Raw genomic sequence first — 22,158 nt, 5'->3', positions numbered from 1 at the left:
TCCATTTTTCTCTTTCATGGAGTCTGAGGTGATTTTGCACAGGAACATACCAATTTTTAGGCCCATAAAATCTCACAGCAGCAGTAGATAGTAACTCTTCTCAATTAAAGTTTTTTTCTCAAGCCATTCTGGATAAAATAAATAAATAAATGAAATAGAAACACTAAAGCCCCTATTGTAACTCCAATCAGACTCACATGAATGGTCGCAGATAGTCTTAATGTGTGCTGAACTCATTTTCACTGTCCTTCTTTACTTAACTTCACTTGTCCTACATTGTACATGTCAGCATTTTTCTATATCCCAGGTTACTCTGATGTGTTGCGCTTTAATTTAATATCATGCGACACTTTTCAGCTGCATCAACAGGCTTAGAAATTATCGCCAACTAGCAGCCAAACGCTGAGCGAGGCTGTTCAATCAGTCACTCTGGCAGAAAGCCAGTCTCCATTGAGTTTCACATGACTATGATGAGAATACCAAAGCTAGAAATCTGATCAAACAAGTAATGGTTAGCAAAACATCACCTTCAAGCTAAAGCAGGTATAACCCAATGACACTGTAAACTACAATTATGAAATAGGGCTTTTAAGATTTTGTGACCAGAGCCTACAAAGAATGGCTCATTAATTGAATCTGAAATGCAGCATCTGTGTACAACAGAGGCTTTAATTCTTTAACTATGTGAGGCTCTAAAACGACAGCTGTCCTTCTGTAAGATCTCACATTCAAGGAAATTGAGTGTTTTAAGCCAAATTCATTGAATTGAATAATGTGGTAATATTTTCTCAATCGGTTAATTAACCGTTTCATTTATGTAACCTTCACAAAATGGTTCAAAATATAAGAGAACAGCAAATATTAACACGTTAGAAGGTGTAACCAGCTACTGTTTCACATTTTTCTGAATTAATTAGTTTTCTGTTGATCATTTTAGCTCTACTTGACCTTCCCAATATTCATAAGACTTATTATAGAGCAGGATAACTGTATTATATACTGTAGGTTTTGGGTTGTGTATTAGTGGTTCAGTGACCTGATGGGCATCCTGATCATGTCTGATGAAAAGAAGACGAGCAGAAACATTTACTTTGTTAGTATTCATAATAGTTTGTATACACAATGTATAGGAGCACCAATAAAAAAACATCTTTTTTTCCAAACCTTTTTTCAACATTTTTTAAAAAGCCACAGATTTTTTTCTACAGAAAGCAAAGAAAGCTCTGTACATGAACAAGCAACAACAGAATTCCTCATCATGAGCTGCAAAGTGAACAACTCGGCTGCTCAAATTCATATCATCTCTGAAGCAAAAAAATAAACATAAAAAAAACAAGACCAGCTGCCTGCTGCTTACCTAGGACACTACATTACACAAACAGCTTTTGATATTTAAAACACAAGATATGTAAGAAATGTACTTTTCAAAAATTGTGAAAAAGTGCAATACAGGTTCAACTGTTTACAACTCAATAGATTATTTCCCAAATGGAGTCCGGTCCTTTTTCTCCCCCCTTTGTTTTCAATCTTTTTTTTTTTTTTTCCCAAAACTTGTTCCTTGTTTGTATCCATAGTTAAAATCTCTTACAGTTATATTGACATTCATGACGATGTACATTTATGAGAAACATGGTATTCACAAAAGTAGAGCAAATTACTATGATTGCAAATGACAAATTTCTTTGGGTAAGAGGGTAATGAAAAACTAGTTTCTTAGATGAACTTTTTTTTTTTTTTTTTTACCTTTTTACATCGGATTTGTGTATAGAACAAGCTTCTTTTTTTTTTTTTTTACTTCATACAAAACCTACCATGTAAAAAAAAATCTGGGAGTCCCATTCAAAAGGCCAACATCTTTGCATCGTATAAGATTTGTAAAAGAACCAGGGCGTGGCATTTGATGAAGACCAGCAGGAAAAAACAGCAAACACACTCCACTGTGGTTAAAATGCACACGTGGTTCAGCATTACAGATATTCTGAAACCAAATATTGGTTTTTGGAAATGACACACACATTCGATTGAACTTCTCGTATAAAAGATAACTTGTCTGTTGCAGGTGACTGATTGATTGAGTGCCATGTGAGGTTTTTTATTTATGTTTTTTTTTTGTTTTTTTTGTTTTGTTTTTTTTTAGGAGGGGTGGGGGTCAGCGCCCTGAGTCCTAGGTACCTCAGACCTGTGAGGAGACACGGTCAAGTCCCACAGAACGATACATAAACTGCCATGGCAGCGAGTGACTCCGAGGGTGGAGGGCCGAGTCGTCTCGACCGTCCAACATACAAACACGTTGGTAAGGCTTTTAAAACGGAGCTCCCACAAGAAACAAAAAGACTGAAAAAGAAGACATTTTAATGTACAAAGGGGGCAACACAATGCCAGAGAAGAATGTACTGTAGAAACACATCAGGCTTCTCTCTCCTGTTGATATGAAAACTGAGCTTCAGGACTCATTTGTAATCCCACTTTCATCCCAAATAATAATAATGAAACAATGGGAAACATCAAAAGAATGAGGCAGTTTAAAAAAAACAACATATGTACATGTTTATAAGGATATGTGTGTAAAAAAAATAATACAATAACATAGAAAATAATAAAAAGTCATGGCACAATTTATGACACATGGGGGTAAAAACAAAAAAAAAATGACCATGTTTATGAATAATGTAGGCTTGTAAAGGGAGGCTGATATCCAATGTTCACTTCACTGAAACTGCCCAATAGATATACAAAATGCACAAAGAAAACACTAATCAAACAAACACTGTGTGTAGACTGCGTCGCATGAGCACCAACATCAAAACCAGCATATTTTTGGACTTTCTCCATTTGACTTGACATTGAATCAACCGTTGTCTCATCTTGAGTGAGCGTTTGCACACAAAAAAACCTACCGTACGCATTTTTGCTGAGGAAAAAAATTCACAATCTTCCGGCTGAAAGCGACCAATGTTTTAAAGTTCATTGTCTCTGAGAATGGTTCTTCATAAAAAGATGAACGTCTCACTTTTCTTCCCTCTCATGGCAATCTCCTTCCTGAGACTGAGCAAGGTAAGCCGAAAAAGTTCCTAAGGTTCAGTCTGGAGTTTTTTTTTTTTTTTCTCTGCAGGGGGATGTGAGAGTTTTCTTGGGTACAAGAGGCCATTTTTGTGTCCACTAGCCTCTGGCTCCCAAGGGTTATGTTTGGGTGTGTTTGTTTGACTTTAGCGTGTGTGTGTGTGTGTGTGTGTATGTATGTGTGGACGACAGAGAAGGTGTGTCTGTGTGTGCGCAGGTGTGTGTGCGTGCTCATGGCGCTGTGGTAATGGCGTTCAGGTCCTTCATCAGGCCCTCGAGATGGGCCATCTCCTCGGTCAGCTCGTCGGGCTCGTAGCTCTGAGGGAGAGGAACAGGGTTACTACGGGGGGCGGGGGAGGGGCAGGGGGGGAGGGAGGCAAGCACCTGGAGGGAGGGAAGGGAGGAGAAGAGAGGAAAAGGAATAGAGAGGAGGAGAGGGTCAGTCAGGGATCTTTCGCAGAGGTACAGGGGGGGGAGTCGAATGGGTGGGATGAGGCGAGCTGGGAGATGGGTCAATGGGACTGAAGCGTCGTAAATGACAAAAACAAGAAGAGGCAGCAGACAAAAGCAAAACATCCAGAACCAAAGAGAAGCACGATGTCAACGAATGATCAACAGCCAGTCAGGGATTAGGACATGAAGTAAAGGTTCAATGGGTAAATTAAAATCATTCCAGTTATGGGTTTTGTTAAGATCAGTTATTAAAAGTTAAATGAATTGATCAAATGCAGCCGACAACATCACAAAAAATGGTGAGATTGAAGTTGGAAAGAATAAAAAGAGAGAAAGAACAAACAGAAAATGTGGTTAAAACCAATGTAACCGTATAATCCAGTGCCCAAAAAAAAACTGACATGGATTTGGAAGGAATGTGTGATTGGTATAATTTTATAAAACACAAGACTGAATAAATCTTAAATATTCACCACCATTAGGCCTGGCAAAACAGATATTGTTTTTTTATAGGCAGCCAGTGTGGGGCACTATACTCACGCTGTCTACATCTTCTAGCATCTTGCTGGTCTCCGGCACATCAGGGGCGTTGGGTACAGTGACTACCATTGGTGTTCGTGTCCTTCCTAGTGTTCCAATGGAGGCTGTTTTAACAACATGGGGGTGAGTGGGGGGCCCTGAAAACATAAAACTATAACAGTCAGTGAAGGCAACAAACACCTGCATCTTGAATTCTTATAAAAAAAAATTAAATCTGGGGTGACTGAATACACTTCACAAAAAAAAAAGATATTTTGATAGTTTTTAATTAATACATTTAAAAATATTTTTATTTAGCAGAGAAACCCTTCACATCAAACATAGCTGGATTAATACACAATTAGACATTTAAATGAAAATAGAAGAATATTTAAAAAATTTTTAGATTGACAAAATAATAAGAGCTTTCCATTGAATCACACGGCCTTAAATGTAAAATTAATTTCAAAATGAATCGAATTACACTACTGAAAAAAATGGAAATCTAAACATCTACAATTCCATGACAACTGACCACTCCATCTACTGAGGAAGATCGTGCTCGAAAGCTCCAGAACTGATACTGAATGGGAGCTTGTGGTGAGGGTTTTGTCAAGAATACACTTTCAATCTCACCACATTCATAAAATAATGTTGATTTTCATTCACAAATCTGATCTGAATGAATGACATTGAGGTTCATGGCTGAAACTCATCCATCAGTTTCAGTTGAGATTCCCTCGTCTTTCCTGGTCACTGTCTGAACAGCCTGGACGATAGTAGGCTGCTTTGTACTCTGATCTGACCTAAGTTTAAGAGTGTGTGTGTGTGTGTGTGTGTGTGTGTGTGTGTGTGTGTGTGGTGCGTGCACAGGCTTGTTCCTCCTCACCAGTCTGAGCGAGCAGGGGAGTGCTGGGCAGAGCAGGCGACTCGTATGATGGATGGCTGGTGGCTGGGATTGCTGGTACAGCGAAGCTCTTGAGTGGGTGGGCGTGGGCGTGCGGGTGGGCTGAGCGGTGTGGGGGCAGGTTGCTGGAGTAGCTGGGCTCCTCCTCTGTGGTGGTGGAGCCGTGGTAGCTGCCCTCAGGGTCGGCAAGGATCTCCGAGGGGCAAGAGACCTGGGAGGAGGCGGTCGCTTGGGGGATAGGTTCTGTATTGGGGGTGTTCCTCACCGACTCTGGAGAGGGGGCAGATGGGGGCGGATACAATGAGCAGAGGGGTTTACAGGCTTCAGCTTTTACAGTCACAGGCTAGGGATCAACAACCAGCTTCATAAAGCCTTTATACAGATTCAGGGCAATTCAACATAGCTTAGTTGATTATGTATTCTTCAATATACAGAAAACTGTCAACAAATTCGGTAATCCATAAAACCTTTCGATCATTTTGTCTCCATCTGTGAGCATTTGGAAGTTTTCTTATGACAGGAAACAGAATCTCTTTGTGTTTTGGACGATTAACATACGTCAACTTGGGCTCTGGGAAATTGTGATGGGCATTATGGACATTATGTAGACCAAAAGACCGATCACCATGTTATCTGATAATAAAAATAACTAGTTAGTTGCATCCCTACGATGCTGAGTTTTCAAGCTGTGACCAGCAAACTGTAAGTATTTTCAAGGTCCATTTACTTTATATTTTACTACAAAATGATTAAGCATTGATCAAAACAATAATGTAACTGTAACTCAACAACCAGAGAACAAAAAGTTGAAATCATTGGCATCTCTGACTGAGGTGAGAAGAGGAGAGCATTAAAAAAAATAATTTCAAAAGGCAAGGATATCAGAGAAGAGGGGGTTAGTAACACTCTGGAAAACTAAAATATGAATTTAACAGGATGGCAGCTGATTGTGGATGAATGAACAAATGACAACTCAATGAATGAGCATGACCAGGTCTGACTTCCCTGTGCTGCTCTGTGCGTCAGCTGTCCAGCAGGGGGCAGCGTCTTGTCTCACCTGTGGAGTCCACCCTGTCTAGATGGGAGATGGGGGTGGCACAGGCGTGCGGGCGTGGGTGCCCGCTGCCCTGGTGGTAGAGGTAGCTTCGTGTTGGCGACGCCAGGCTGCCCATGTGATAATGGTGATGATGGTTATCAAGGGAATGGATGGGGTGAGCACTAATCACAGCTGTGAATGGAAATGGACATGGATACACACACACAAACACACACACACACACACACACAGGATGAGATGTTACACCAGCTGTAATAATGAATGTGGATGTGGTATTGCTGGTGAGTTACACAGACATGCAGCTTTCTGTAATAAACACACTTGAATAGTCTGCCTGTCTGTCCAAATTCAGGAAGGAGGAAATTCAGAAAAACAAACAATAAAAATGAACATTTTATGAGAAGCATGAAATGGACTTGTTCCCTTGATAATACATAAAAATAGCATGAGATATATTTGTAAATTGGTTATTTGTTTAAGTATCTGTGCTCTAATTCTCAAATTTTATTATGACAAGCTCACATTTATCAGAACTCTCTCTCCCTCTCTCTCTCACACACACACACACACACACACATACACACACACACACACACACAAACACACACTTACGCTGAGGTGGCTGTGCGTCAAAAGGCATCATCATTTTAGGCCTCATCCCTCGTCGGCCTGCTAGTGTAGACATGCTGTCCTCTGACTCGTGGCCTAAAAGGTACGATGGAAACCAGCCAATAAGAAAGAGCAGCTACTCTACTGTTCTTTTTTTTTTTGTTTTTTTTTGCGAATGATCCATCTGTAGATCTCAGGATCCTTGATCTATTCATTGGTTTTTGGTTGCACTTCTAAATGCCAGAGTCATACACCACACTCTTTTCTTGGGAACTAATTATATTGAGTGGATTTACTGAACTCGCAGGAAGTTGTAGCAGTGGCAGTGTGTGCTCTTGCAGCACTGCAATAATGACAAGTAATGGGCATTATGTATGAAAAGCATGAAATGTTTTGCATGATAACCACAGAAAAAAGCAACAGGAAAGACAAGTGTTGAACTGTGAAACAAAAACACCATCGCAAATTCTCCAAGACTCCTCCAGTCATGCTCCTGGAAGCAAACCTGAGGGTATTAGCACATTTCCTGCCTAAAAAACCGACTGTATTCATAGTCAAGCTCTCAAAATGTAGTTTCCCGTCTGCCAGCAAAACTCAAGAAGTTTGCTCAGTATTATCATGCATGTGAGCTCAGGCAGCAAGGGTGACATTTCCCTTTGATCTCTTTCCCATAACATCAAATATTAAGTCTTGCACCGTTGGGAGGGACTGACCACGATAGGAGTTGCGCCTCTGCTGCAGGTGGGGGTTGCTCTCCAGGCCGCTGTCGGCCGGGGTGATGTCCTGCGAGGTGCGGGGGATGGGCGTCTCGGTCATGACTGGGTTGGGCTCGGGTGACTTGTCCATGGGTTTGAGTTCCAGCCGTTCATGGTGAATCCAAAGATCAGGTGGCTTCAGGTCTTTGGAGTTTCCCTTGTATTTGTGGGAGCCGTTTGAGGACTTGGAGGCGGCCCGCTTCCTGCAGAGGAGAACACAGGCAGTGGTGAAACGCGACAAAGTGGCCAAAGTCATGAAAAGTTAGAAAAAGCTAGGATATATCTTTTAGAGAGAGAAACAAAAAGAGGACAACAAACGTAAAGATGTGACTGAGCGTCTTACTTTTTCTGGTGGGACGTGGTGCGCCTCGTGCACAGGAAGGCCCCCACCACCACCACTATGATGGTGAAGGCTCCCACTGAGATGATGATGACAATGACCAGGATGTGATTTTCACTGTTGCTTCCCACCCCTGATTTACCTCGAGAGGAGAAAGACTGGATTAGACTAGAGACACATTTGTAAACACGCTGGGAAGTGACGAGCAGGGGAATGAGCCACATGTAACTGCAACAAAAATATGGAACCAAAAGTCGGTTCAAATTGCAGATTTGAAAATGCACTGTTGGCGAAAAGGGATGTAATTTTCATCGTTTTTAAATCCTAGCTGCACTAGTGTCTGACTGACACTATAATAACTATAATAAATAAATGAACTCAATAGCTGAACAGGACACTCAACGAAGGTGGGTAGGAGGAAAATCTTACCAACTGAAGTTCCAGGATCCGGATTTTGGCTGCCCGGAGGCCCTGGCTTCGGTAGAAGATTTGAGGCTGATTCAAAACAGAAAATATATGTTTTACTGAAATTGTCACATGCTCACATGGTCTCTTCAACTCTCACATTAATGCCAAACCTTCATGAGATACATTATAATCTGAAAATTTCTACAAACAAGCTGATTTTGCCAGTCATGCAGTCCAAGTTTTCATCAGCCCAGAAGATGGAAATCTTTAGAAAGAGAGATACACGAGGTGCAGAGCCAGCAGTGAAAGATACAGTGTGGAGGGGCAGTTTACCTTGGTCATTAGCCATTTTGTCAGAGGACTCAGCTTAACAGGCCAAAGGAGAGCAGGGAGGAGAGACAATAAAAAGCAAAAAACAGGTTAGCTGAAAAGAGCAGCGAGGGAGACAGAAATAAAGCACGAGATGGGAATTGTGAGGAGGAGGAGGAGGAGGAGGAGGAGGAAGAGAGGGGCAAAACTCGAAGAATGAGAAATAGTGAGAAAACCAAACAGCAAGAGTGAACCTCAGACACAGCCAAGCTGACATTAGGAGCAAAGCATCTAAATAAAAGTTACGACGGCTTCCTACAAGTCCAGGGCTAAAGACCTAAATTATTTCACTTAACACCCCGTGAGTAAAAGTTTCCTTAAAGGGATGCAGCCTTTCAACAAAATAAAGTGAATGCACGACCAAACTGAACCTAACATTCAGAATTGGCTGAAAGTTTGCTGACTACACTTCACAGTAATTCGGTCGTCCCAAACCAATAAATAGGGCTTGGGAAACATGCCTGTCTCAGTTCTCAAGAAGCTTTCTCACAGGAGAGTTTAAGGAAACAAACTATCCAGGCTGAGCAGCACATTGTTAGACATCAGAGGTTTTGTGTGATGAAATATTTCAACTATGCAAACTAGCAAAGCTTTAACTAGATCACAATTGTTGGAATATGAGGGACCTTTGTTTCAGTGAAAGTCAAATCTTCAAGCTGCGTTAACTGACTTTTTTTGGATGCTTAACTTCATAAGTATCAAACCCAAAGCCCTGACATGTTATTGTCTAATGAAGCTGTCATGGCATGTCTGACGTGTTGGCCAACAGTTGTTTATTTACACATCCACCAGACACAGAGCATCATTAGCATTCATTTGAAGTCGTGTACCTGGCTCCCGAAAAGTCCAGTAAATCCAATATTGATTCTCCTTACAGACTAAAACTATTAAAACAAATATCTCGCTCTTTCTTGACTTTCTTCACCAACTAGTCTACAGCTTTATGATGCATATGAAAAATACAACAAGAAACACAAAATGGACCCTGAGATGTTTCATAATACTTTCTTTTAACACGAACTGGCCACCGGGAGGATGCAATTTCCCATCTTGGTCTGTGACCCGTCATGGAAACTTACTCTTTGGAGTGCGGAAATTTACGGCCTCAGACATGGGGCCCATGCCCTTTGAGTTTCGGGCCTGGATCTTGAAGTAGTAGGTGGTGTCCAGCGTCAGCTCCTGGATCTGGTGAGTCAGACGGTTTCCCACCACCGGTTCAATAACCCAGTCGTGGACCTCAGCATTGACATCTGTACTGTAGTAGATAATGTAGCCTACAACAGGGAAGGTGAGAAAGACAGAGACACATTCTTTACATGTCAGATCCGCTACAATTCTTCCAAGTCAAAATGGAGATGGACATGGAGGGGCCTCTCTGACCGCTGAAGAGTCTAAAAAGTGCAAGGAAACACATTTTCTCTGGACATTTTACATAATGTGATCATCAATTCCCTGCCTAAATGTGATTTCATTAGTCAGCTTTTAGTGAAGAGTTGTTACAAAGACGTCTAAATGGTTGAAATTAAAGACAGCAGGTCAGAAATCTTACTTTTTTCAGTCGAGAAACAACATTTTGAGACTCACCGGTGATCTTTCCGTTGGCCTCAGAGGGAGGCTGCCAGTTGACGATGATGGTGCGAGGTTTGTTCTCTTTGCTCACCACGGTCACGTCTTTCGGAGAGGAGCTGGGAACTGTAGAGGGGATTGAGACAGGACATTAGTTGTGTTGACGATGGGGGTCAGGTAAAGGGTGAAGAATGCACACGATTAGTTTTAAATTCATCAACACGGTGGACTCACTACTACAGTTTACTAGAAGGTACGAGCAAACTGTGTGTGTGTGTGTGTGTGTATGTCGGTTTGTCTTTGAATAGCACATATTTTACGTCCCGAGTTTATGTTTATGATCTTGTATATACCAAATAAACCCCTGGCTGGGCTGAAATGAAAACTGGCTCTTCTTCTCTCTTTTATAAAAAAAACAAAAAAAAACAAAAACGTTCCATACCAGTGGAAGTCTAGTAAATCTAAATTCAATAATGCACATGTAAAAGTGGATTCAGAGAAAATTAGTTTTTGTTTTTAAATGCTAGTTTTATTGTGACGCATCTTTTAACTCAGCATTTACACCTTACAGTGAAGTATGGGCACTGACACTCTCCAGCTTGCAAATTTAAGTATCCATTAGGTTCACAGCACTGCAGGAATCGTAAACAAATACGAGGGTATTGTATGCTTTCAATGCAGAATGGCCGTTGGCTTTTAAAAGGACTTTACATCGCTATGGGTCATTTTAACACCGATACAGTCAATTTATACGATTTTGATTCAGCTGACTCAGGGGAGACAGTAATTATTTACCGTCCTCCCTCTGATACTGTACAAAGCAAAAGGTAATAACAAATTGTGCCCACGCAAGATGAACAGAAACAGAACAGAGGAGGAAAATCAAAATGAAATGTGTTTTGTTCTATAAGCTTGAACCCATAAAAGAGTCAGGTCTTGGTTTGTGGCTCTATTGCTCCTCAGGTCGAGACATCTGTTCATCAGTCTGCAAATCGAGAGAAAAATGTAAACAAATCATCTATTATTATAGAGATCTATTATCATTATTTACTTATTTATTGATTGATTTTTGATCACAATTAGTCCATTGTGCATTTTGATTCTGGATGGAGGCAGGGTTAGTCCACAGCAGTGCTGAAATTATGTTCCGCAATCACCAAATTCGCTGCAGGTTTCCTCAGGGCTCGTGACACTGGACGTGCTCTTTGTTTATGTCCTTGTGATTATGTACATTTTGTGCGTTTCTGCAGTGTGTGTGTGTGTGTGTGTGTGTGTGTGTGTGTTTGTTTGTGTGTGTGTGTGGGCTCCTACTGGTCTCAAATGTCGTGCCCTGCGCTGTCATGCTCCACGTGCTGGTGCGGCGGCCTTTGGTCACCATGACTGAGAACTCGTACAGTGTGTTGGGCTTCAGACCCGTCACCATGTGGTTCAGGCTGGTGGTGTTGGCCATCTGGGGAGAGACAGGAAAACACACAAAGACAAAGACAAAGACACACACACACACACAAACACACACACACACAAAACAAACAATAAGTAGGAATTAAGTTTACATTCAGTCAAGACAAGCAGCTATCATTGTAAGTGAGAAGCAGGAACTAATAAACGGGAGACACTTTTGCTTGAAGAACTATTAAAATGAATATTCCATTATCAAGACAGATGCCATTTATTTTTCTCTCCATTGATTAATGGTTTTAGTTCTTGAGATAATTTCCAGTCTGAATGTGTTAGGATACGTTACACACACTGAACACTGAGTGGAACCTGAACCTTTTACATTTTGTGATGTGCTTTATCACGTTTGGTGTGAAATTCAGTGTCACACAAATAAGCTGTATAAAAAAAAAAAAAAGAAAAGAAAATCTCTAAATTAAAGTCAGCAAATTTGAGATCTTGAGTTATGTAACCATTTATCTTGACCTCCACTGGCATAACAAGAAACCTTTAGCTGGCTGGGGGACGCAGCAGCAGCAGCGGCTCAGGTCCACCGGTCTCCGACTGTCCTATCTATAACATTGCGTGCTATGACAAAAGCGCAGTTCTCCGGTGGGGGCTGTCAAACAGAGGGCAGTAGCATAGGAAGAGAAAACACTGTGTTCTTTAGAAACACGCAGCCAGTTTGAGAGCAGTCGTCTCTTCAATAATGTACAAGCTTGTCTGGGTTCGCTCTAAGAGAAGACGGGACATGACGAAGAGCAGCATTAAGGTGAAAGCAGTGCTGTTGGTTAGACCGGTCTCGACGGCTACGCTAGCATACATTCAACAGGATGTAGTTTTCAGAGCACAGAGGCCACGCTGCACAGCTAAAATAAAAAAACACCAGAAAAGAGCGCTCTAACAGACTTGTTAATGTATTGGATTTAGTAAATGGGACAGAAACATAATGAGCCAGTGGAGTTCTTTAATTACTGTCACACTGTGAGAATCATCTACTCATGGAAGCAGGCTGAGCTGTACACTATGTCGTAGTGATTTTGCGGATTTGTTTTCTGTCGGTGAATTTGTTGCATAACATCATAATCACACACCACCTGTCCTGTACTGTCCTTTCATTTTGCTCTGATTAACAATTAATGAATGAATCATAAACCTCTTTAGATATTTGGTCGAAAATGGCAGGTTGAAGCTCGTGTGTCAAGGCCAAAAACTGACAAAGTGCTGAGTGGGAGCATCCTGTACAAGATTCAGCTGCTCTCCCTCTCTGTGTGTGTGTGTGTGTGTGTGTGTGCACCTTCTCTGTTAGCTGTATGAAGAATGCACTGTCACATCTACACCCTCTTTTTCCAGTTCTCAGTTTGTCCTTTCCTTGCTGAATAATTTATCAGTAAACGCAGGCCTTTATCTGAGCTCTGCTCGGTCACAGGATTGCACACATTCATGCAACCGTGAACAGACACACAAAAACACACACACACACGCGCGCACACACACAGTGATCCAGTATTTGAAGATAAGCAATCATCATAATTGAGCTGCAGAATTGAGAAAGAATTAGAAGCTGAACCTCAAACACCCTGTTTCAGGCTCGGCTGACTGTGACTCTCTACAAATATTTGTACTCTATTTAATACATTACACCCAGGCGCATGACTGCACACACAGTGACATTAGCTTTGCATCTGTATGACACCGATCACAGCAAATCAGTGTAATAATTCGGTGTTGCACTTTGTCATTTCACTGACCGCCAACTCTGGAAAATGAGCTTTTTTCTGGATAATAACTGCTTAACAGCAATTAATTGACGACTAATCCGTTTTATCACCATCTCATTATTCAGTCAGAATGTACTTGTTTCAGTTTCTCAGATGTGAGGTTTTTTTTCTAAATCACCATAAATCTGTTGGTCAGACAAAACAAGCAACCTCATTTAATGAACAATATAACACTGATATTAAAGTTATAATCCTCAAGGTTATCATGAAATTAAATGTTTTTGATGATATTTACTCTCCGTATTTTCTCTGTAACAGCCAGTCAATGCACTTACATTCAGCGATTCAGTTCACATGAAACGATGAGTGAATGATGAGTTTTTTTTCATCAGCCTCACTGTTCACTGTTCACTCTCCTACAGCCGTATTGCAACTGTGTAAAGTTGCTGGTAGTAACATTTTCCTACTGTTGCTATTGGCAAAACACAGAGTGGCTTTTACTGTGACGCTTCCACAGGAAAAAACATTTGTCAACCTGATTAGCACTCTATGCAATCGCTCATCGAAAATGCATCTACAAAACAAAACAAAACATTTTTGGTTGCTGCTGCTGCTCAAAACAAAACGACTTTGTTTGACTGCACTGTAAACACATACACCAGCTGCTCCCCTGTTGTTTTTCTGACCAAGGAGCTGCTCGACGAGTGTCTCTGCTGTAGCATTAAAGTGCACTTTTCTATCGCCACTGTTAACCACGAGTGTCGCCAAATCAAGCAGGATGTAAATCTTTAGGATTATAACTTTAACAGATAATGAAAATACTACTGTACAGTCATGGAAAGGCTTAAGCATAACTCACACTGGTGACGCCTTTATGGTTTAATTAAACCAGTAAACTTACAGTTATAGACTGAGATGAGCTGACTCAGCTAATCGCTGAGCTGAGCCCTTAGACAACCTCTCATAGGAAGGAAAGGAAGAAGCATTTTACAAACCACAAACACTAAGTCTGTTAATATCCAGCTGTTAGACGACTGGAAAAGAACTTGTTTGTATAAACACTGTTGACTTCACCCTTAGACTGTTACTAACACAACCTAAGACAGTGTTGAGATGGTTATGTGTGCAAAGTGACTACTTCTCTTCATAGTGCTTTGAAAGTTGTGTGAAAATGAATGATTGCTTGGTTACAAATACCAGCATTATGCTTCCACTGCGCTCGGAAACTGCCTTGGGAATACTTTGTTATATACAATACCTGTCAGAAGTTTTAGAACACCTCCATTTTTCCAGTGTTTAATGAAATTTAAGCAGTTCAAGTCCAGTGAATAACCTTAAAAGGTACAAAGGTAAGTGATAAACTGCGCAAGGTAAAAAAAAAAAATTAGTTTAGCTCAACAAAAACTGAAAAATCATTTTAATTTCATAGAAAACAGGGATGAAGAAATTGGTTAACTTAGCTTTCCTACAGCAATGGAAGCAAATGAAGCCTTGAACATCAACGCAAACAATTCCTCCAGCTGATGACTTACTGTGTGTACTATGTGTGTACAAAGGCAGTGTTGGAACAAATTCTTACGACACCCTCCGATGCACTATTAGGATGATACCGTACTGCAGGAAGTACTACTGTATACTGATATCAGAGGGAGCGAGATAATGAGCCAAAACATTAGCAAAGAACCAGACGGTGGCTTGTCACGAAGAAAGAGCAGCACATGCTCCAGACCTAAACCCCATGGAGGTGGAACAAGAACGCCGCAAGTGTGTTCAGCTGCTGAATTCAGGATTTCCTGTGATTCTTTTTTTTTTTTTAATCTTTATTATTTGTTTGTTCTATACTTTAATTTCAGAAACACTGAGACATTACACGATGTAAATGTTTTGAGGTGTTCAAAAACCTTTGACCTGTAATAGACCCTGACACGATATTACCTTTTATTTTCAGCATCAATAGATCAGACATCAATACATCAGACATCAATACATCTCTGTGGTAAACGCAGGCCTGAAGGCATGCACAAAGTCCCACTGCACTGAAATACAGAGAAACCATACTGTACTGAATGAAGGAACAGTACTTAAGTTTGATCAGAGTGAAATGATTGGAGATTTCCTTAATTGAATTACACTCAGTTGTAAACATGTTAGCTGAGCTTCAAAGTGCTGAGGTAAACCAGAGAAAGGTGAGTGAGCTTCGACGGTACCAGGCTTCAGATCATTCTGAGTTTAAAAATCAAACCGCAGCTTTTGTTGGGGAAGTCATTCTCTGACGATTGAGAACAAATGATGAAATAAAACCTTTTAAAACTGTAAAATGATCTCTCACCTTCACTTTAGTGTTGGCAGGGATGTTGGTCTTCCATCGCACCGTGTAGTAGCGGTTATCTGTGATCTTTTGGTTCTTGGGCAGCGAGTTGTCAGCCCAGGTCACCTTGATGGTGTCGTGGCTCAGCACGGAGGCTTGAACGCCCACGGGTGGCATCATGGGGGAGGGGTCTGGTACTGGGGTGTATGGAGCATGGAAGAGTTCGTACAGGTCAACATCGGGGTCTATGGGGTCTGCACGTCAGGCAGTAAACCATGCAGACAAATTAAAATGACCAAAATTAAAACATAAAGAGAAGCGTGGCGTGGGTTGATTGGACAGTGAAGTCAAAACAGGATGCAGGGAGGGAAGAACAGGAGAAAAATAAGGTTAATGAATTAAAATGATTGACAACGATGGAGGAGGAAGAAGGTAACGGAAGTGCGACAAGGATGGGATTGGGAGGGGTGAAGAGAAAGAGAGAGAAGATTCTATTAGAAAAACAGACACTGACCTCTACAATAAGACACATCTACTTGGTTGCTATAGAAGCTACTGTACAGTATGTGGTGCTCTATCAATAGCTACTGTAGCACTACAGAAAGAGAGGAAGAGACACTCTATTCATAAGGAAAGACTACAGTCAATGGGAAAAGTAGAGTGAAAAAAGATACCCACAATTCCTACAGTCAACATTTTAAACATTGCACATTACAGCGTTGATCCAATCTTTTCAGAAAGATGCAGCACTAAAATGTTTACATCAGAGACCTTTTCACAACATTTTAATTCAAAGTGGATGAACAGAAGGACACTGCATGCAGTGGAACAATTCCCCCTGTGCAGGGAGATGTTGGACAAGGTGCCATCGTGTCCTTGAAAACTGTGGAAAGAATATCAGGGCTTTAAGTAACAGAACCTGCAGGCAGAGAGGAGAAGAGAAAAGGGTCACGGACAAGTGGTGGTTGGATGTATATGTGCCGAGAGCTGCTTCTGTTCTGAGGCTCAAAGGCATTCATTGGAAAGCTTGTGGTGAAAGGTAGAGCTTGGTCTTTCTCACACAGATTCCACAGTCACTCTTTGAATCAGCACTAGATAACGACTAACATGCATTGCTCCTATAGGAACGACAGTACAATCACAGTAATCCTCTTACAGAGATGTAAAACTAATAATCCTTTTTGGTTTGGAACAACATATTATTGCTTTGCGTGTTGTGTATTATGTGCTGTTGTGTTGCATGTTCTAATTAGTACCAAATAATGTAGCATTATGGTGTACTGTATGTTATCTTTACTAAAATTAGTCTTCTGTTTTTGTCATCTGTTTTTAAAGACCTTTTCAATTTTTATTCTTAAATTCTTTTTTCAAGGTGACTGTGTAACATCTGATGAAAATGATGAGCCTTTTGCCTGACTCACATTTTTTTTTTATTAATACAATTTCTTTGATAAATAAATTACATAACTAGCCAGGCCTTCATTAAAACACATAAACACAACACAGAACACGAAAATTCTGTAAATCAAATAAAACCATAACTGACTTGTGACATTACCCACAATGCTAAAGGTAGTAGAAACAGTATAATAATCTCTGATGGTTGATAAATTCCTTTGGTCTCACTGTATGTGTATATCATATCCATCTGTTCATCATTACAGTGAATTCATTTAGTGGTATTCACTTTTAAGGGCCCCATACAAAGCCCAGTCCAGCATTTGAATACCATAAATGGTATTTACTATGTTACATAGCAACAACATGTTGCTTAACTCGCTGTTTTTGTAAGAGCTACTGTGTGTATGTGCTTGTATGAAGAACACTTGACTGTATTTGTGTGTATGGTGCCTGCCCATTACACCCCATAAAACCCAGTGTGTATGTTTGTGTGTCTCCGTGTCTATGAGAGGGAAACAGCTTCTGGGCAGCATACTGAAGGAGAAACGCTTCAAGATGGCCTCCTGGCCACCGCTGCCACTGCGTTCACTGCGGCTGCTTCTGTCCTCAGTTTGGATGCAATGAAAGAAAAAGCTCTGGTCAGTCACCCGCGATGACATTCCTCCTCAATCACTTGTGGGTGCTCTCCTCTCCTCTCCTCCTCGCTCTATTTGACACCTCTTTGTACAGAGCTGCCCTCATTATATTCCCAAGACTGAGTCAGAGTGTCTGTGTCTGTGTGTGTGTGTGTGTGTGTGTGTGTGTGTGTGTGTGTGTGTGTGTGTGTGTGTGTGTGTGTGTGTGTGTGTGTGCGTTTACGTGCATGATGGAGATCCAAGGATTCATGTGGTTGTGGAGAAGCACTGAGGTTTTTGGAGTGGCATACAAGCTGCATTTCTTTACGCAGCTTGGAATAATACAGTCTCCAGTATTAACAAGCAGAATACACTGCAACAAAGTCGCTGACTTGCCTTTGTGACATTTTACAGATCAGTGTAAAATCCTTCATTTCCTGAATATCAGTTAAGACATCAGAGTATTTTAACATATTCAACCTAGCACTCTCTCAACCTAAGTTCACCAAGTTTTTTTTTTTTTTTTTTTTTCAAAAGTAAAAGTACTATGTAGGTCAGCTCGTCTTTTTAATCCCGACTTGAACAAACTGGCAGGAAGGGAACGCGCCCCCGAGGATTCAGCAGCAGACGATGGTGGTGGGCTTTGGTTCTGCTTTGAGAGGAAACTTTTGGATCTGACGAAGGGTTGCCAAAGTCACCACAGGGGGTCTGCATGTGTGCAGCGTGTGTGTGTGTGTGTGTGAGAGAGGATGTGAGGAAGAGAGAGTTTCAGAGAGAGAAGTGTACAGTATGACAGTGCGCGGGTGTATGTGCACACTTAGACTGCCACCCCCCCTTGAAGCATGTTGACATGATTCATGTCATCCAGCATCCCACCCCTCTCAAGCTCGGCGGTGCAATAGTGCTGCAGCGGAGACAAACTGGAGTGATCAAGGCTGAGCGGGGAGGTGGGAGGCTGGATGGGAGAGGAGGCGGGTGCAGCCCACATTCTGCGACACCCCGGGGAGCATGGGCTGGTTGTCTTCTGACACTGTCACATAAACTGCGTGAACCCCTCTCACATGCAGTCTAACTGGCAGTATTTCACACTTTAAAGCACACTGGATCGGGACTTAAGTTCTATATCTAATTGTTAACAGGGTTGTGATCTGAGGCTTAAAGAATTATGGATCGTGTGGGTGGAAACTGAGCTGGATTGTCCATATTTTCTCAACAAATACAACAAAGCTGTTTCATTCTATTGCACAGAGATGGCAAAGATGGCTGTGTCACAGAGCCCGACTGACTGACTACTAGAATTTTGAGGCCAATACTGATATTAAACAAATATAGTACAAATGTAACTTGGACCGAAATGGACAACAACCCTGCGGGCAAATGACAGAACTGGGAACATTAGACAGGAATTGAATCCATGTCACCATTTCATTTTGTTTCTCTTGTTATGTAAGTGCTATGCGTCACGTTGTGTCTCCTACGTGTTTGGAAAAATGTAATTTAAAAGAAAATGCTTTAAAAAAAAAAAAAAAACCCCAGTACCCTTCACCTTACATAACATCAACAGACATTTTAGATATTAAAGTTCTACATTTTGCAACTGAAAAATAAACTTGTCATTGCTCTCTGGTGGACAGTGTCTAAATCACCTCAAACATACTGAGGTGGCAGTACTGTCGTGCAATCTTGGGCAAAAATATTGGCCGTGCCGCTGTTATCAGTCGGTGTCTGCATTGAGGTACATAAAATATCTTTTGCCTGATGAAGACCCTGAAGGATTGAAATGTTGCTTCTGTAATAAAGTTCAGCAGCTACGATTCAACCTCTCTGCATCTCTGCTTTTCCTTTCCTGAATCTATCATCCTGCATCTGGTTCAAATACAGGATTTGATGTGCACTAATCTGCCCTTCTGAACCCAGTTTATCCTCCAATAATATTTCTGGCTGTACTTTCTCATTAGGATATCTGCTCCATTAATATATGAGGAGCTTGTCCTCAGTAATCTAATATCAGGAGAAAGTGGTAATCTAGGGGGTCAGAGATTTGAAAAGAGACTTGAAGAAGAGAGTTAATTAGAGCAGTGAAACACCCCGATGACACGTGATCTCTGCGGTAATTTGGAGTCCAGACACAATCTGTCTGATATTGATCTCAGGATAGACAGGGCTAGGATAAATGTCAGTCGAAGTCTTTTTTATTTGGGTGGGTAACTACAGCTTTACAATGTGAGTACTGAATATCCCATAATACTGTACGTGGTTTCTGTTGTGTATGAGCTAAAGGAAACACAGTTAATGAGATTTTTTTTCCATATATGGAGAATATAATTGAAATGACTGCATCCTTGTTTTGTAGTGTATCAAAATGGAAGAGAGACACTGTATTTCCAGGTAAGCAGGTCAACGGATGGATGTGTTGATTTGGATGTTACTACATACCTGACTGTGGTCTGGTGATGGCGCTCTCATACACAGGAATCCCCTCACCCACATTATTGAAGGCCTTCAGTGTGATCACATAGTGGGAGCTGGGGTCTGTGAGATAAAGACAGAGAGCGGCGAGCGAGGTGAGAAGAGCGAGATAAATCGATGCAGCCATCTAATCAAGCCAAAACTCTCGAGACTCTCGACTCATAATTGCAATATTAGCCAGAGAGAGTATTTGAATACAATCATCTCTCTTACTGTGATTGTAATGAAAGCTTCAATTATGCATATATAGATATTTTGCAACAATTTCTCCTTTAAATCTCTCCATTTCCTAAGATTATTTCTTTGACTCATAATCCACTTCCAGACCCCTTCCCGAGCCTTTGATTACTGGTGCATTGCTGATGGCGATTAATTATGACATTGATTAAAACCAATGACAGAATGCGAGCGATGTAATGGACACAGTAGGACAAAAATGGATTTTTTTCTGTAGAACAAAATCTGTGATCGAGTGTCTAGCTTTTCAACAGAGCGGGATCACCGCTTCTTACTGAAATAAGCTGCTTCCTTGAGTTTTATTAAGAAACTGTTTCATCTGAAGACAATTTGTGCCATTTTCTCAAGGGTTGGACTGACCCTATGCAGAAAAACGGCACTCGTGCAAAAGCAGAACCCAACAGAATATTTCAGTCGGCGAAACTTTCTATTTCCTTTGGTTTGATGACAGCAAGTGTGAGAATCACCAAAACAAATCTGCCTTATTCAAACATTATGGCCTTTAATTACTGTGTCCCCATTAGGCCAATCTGTGTAATTAGTGGCTAAGGCCTGTGGTGGAGAAGATCTCATTAATTCTCTAAATACTCACTATGACCTACAGATGAATCGCCTCATAGTGTTTGCGTGTCCGTCTGTGTATGTTCGCTGATTAGTAATTAAAATGTTTTTATAGCTGTATAATAACTTCATTAGAGTAGTGTATAAAGTGCCAAGTTAAATCACATTTATATTGATAAGTAAGAAAACTGTAATGTTTTAAATGTAGATTCAAATTAGTCCCACAGGTCATATCAATAACTGCCTAGCAGAATTAGACAGAAGATCCTCCAATGTAATTATGTGTGATGAAAAAGAAAAAAAAAAAAACAGAACTCACGCATCCAAACAAAATGAATCCCCACGAGTGATTTGTTCTTACCAAGGTTCTCGATAGTGTAGTAGCGCTGCTTGTAGTCCACTTTGATGGTCTGAGCGTGGGGACTGCCGATGCCATAGCCGATGGTGTAACCGCGCACCACAATGTCCTGGTTCTCTGGCGGCGTCCAGCTCACCACGATGCTATTGATGAGTGGGCGGACATGCAGAGAGCTGGGCTGGTCTGGTACACGTGATTCTGGTGAGGGAAATGCAGGAATAAAAACTTTAGCTGAGTTCTTCAATTCCAGTCGACGATCAGCTGATTAAATGCTGAAAAAGACGAATCACTTAACAGTAAAAACACTGGAAACATAATCTGGTTTATAGTCCGTATGAACTGAGTAAAGCAGGTGTTTTTACCATCCAGGTCGCTCTCGAACGTCTCTGCCGTGGTCCAGTCAGTGGCCGGTCCCGTGCCGTTCACCGTCATGGCCGACACCCGGAAGGAGTACTCTGTCCCACGCTCCAGACCTGGACAGGCAACACAAGCAGGTGAGGATTCAAAGCTTGGCTATTTAGAGTTGTGGCCAAACTGAATCTCAAGCAGCAATTAAAAAAAAAAAAAAAACCTCTTTCATTATTACTTCCCAGTCTTTCTCAGGCCTGAATTTATTTTAAAGGTTCGCTCCACTTGGCTAGTTAAGTGGGGTTTCGAGTCACAGACACAATAAATATTTTGTAAGCACAAATATTTTAAACATATGCCTTACACCTCCGTGCACTATTTAAGGTGAAAATCTATAAATCTCCCTAGGGAAGGATCGAGTTTTCTGTGGTGCAATTAACTCCCTTTTCCACTCGATGTCATGGAAGCGGTTCAGATTTATTTTTCACCCTTGGTAAAAATGTATCTGCCGTTTAGAAGAGTTGGGCAGCAGCAGCTAGCACAGAAAGTACGACACTAAGGAGCTAAAAAGAGTAGAAAGAAAACTTTTGGAGTCTGGAATCGTTCATATTTTAAAGCTATGGCTCCTTCAGAAAGAGCCGTTTCACTGCTGGGTGCCAGC

At 41.2% G+C, this 22,158-nt stretch overlaps 1 protein-coding gene across 1 annotated transcript in view; it reads right to left on the bottom strand.

Annotated features, from left to right (window-relative positions):
- Positions 1-1,758: 1,758 nt before the first annotated feature.
- The window catches only part of neo1 (neogenin 1), a 160,132-nt gene continuing 139,732 nt past the window's right edge, over positions 1,759-22,158 (bottom strand). Inside the window, 15 exon segments of the mRNA XM_022748600.1 lie at positions 1,759-3,378; positions 4,054-4,190; positions 4,922-5,209; positions 5,997-6,167; positions 6,609-6,701; positions 7,319-7,563; positions 7,704-7,842; positions 8,130-8,195; positions 9,557-9,751; positions 10,062-10,169; positions 11,355-11,493; positions 15,531-15,763; positions 19,961-20,056; positions 21,153-21,347; positions 21,512-21,622. Of these exon segments, the coding sequence (XP_022604321.1) occupies positions 3,292-3,378; positions 4,054-4,190; positions 4,922-5,209; positions 5,997-6,167; positions 6,609-6,701; positions 7,319-7,563; positions 7,704-7,842; positions 8,130-8,195; positions 9,557-9,751; positions 10,062-10,169; positions 11,355-11,493; positions 15,531-15,763; positions 19,961-20,056; positions 21,153-21,347; positions 21,512-21,622 (2,303 nt within the window). The 3' untranslated portion in view covers positions 1,759-3,291.

The sequence above is a fragment of the Seriola dumerili genome, unplaced genomic scaffold (genome assembly GCF_002260705.1).
Source record: "Seriola dumerili isolate Sdu_G_001 unplaced genomic scaffold, Sdu_1.0 BDQW01000011.1, whole genome shotgun sequence".
Classification (NCBI taxonomy): Eukaryota; Metazoa; Chordata; class Actinopteri; order Carangiformes; family Carangidae; genus Seriola; species Seriola dumerili.
Note: the sequence above shows the minus strand (reverse complement) of the source record. Positions and strands in the feature narration are given on the sequence as shown.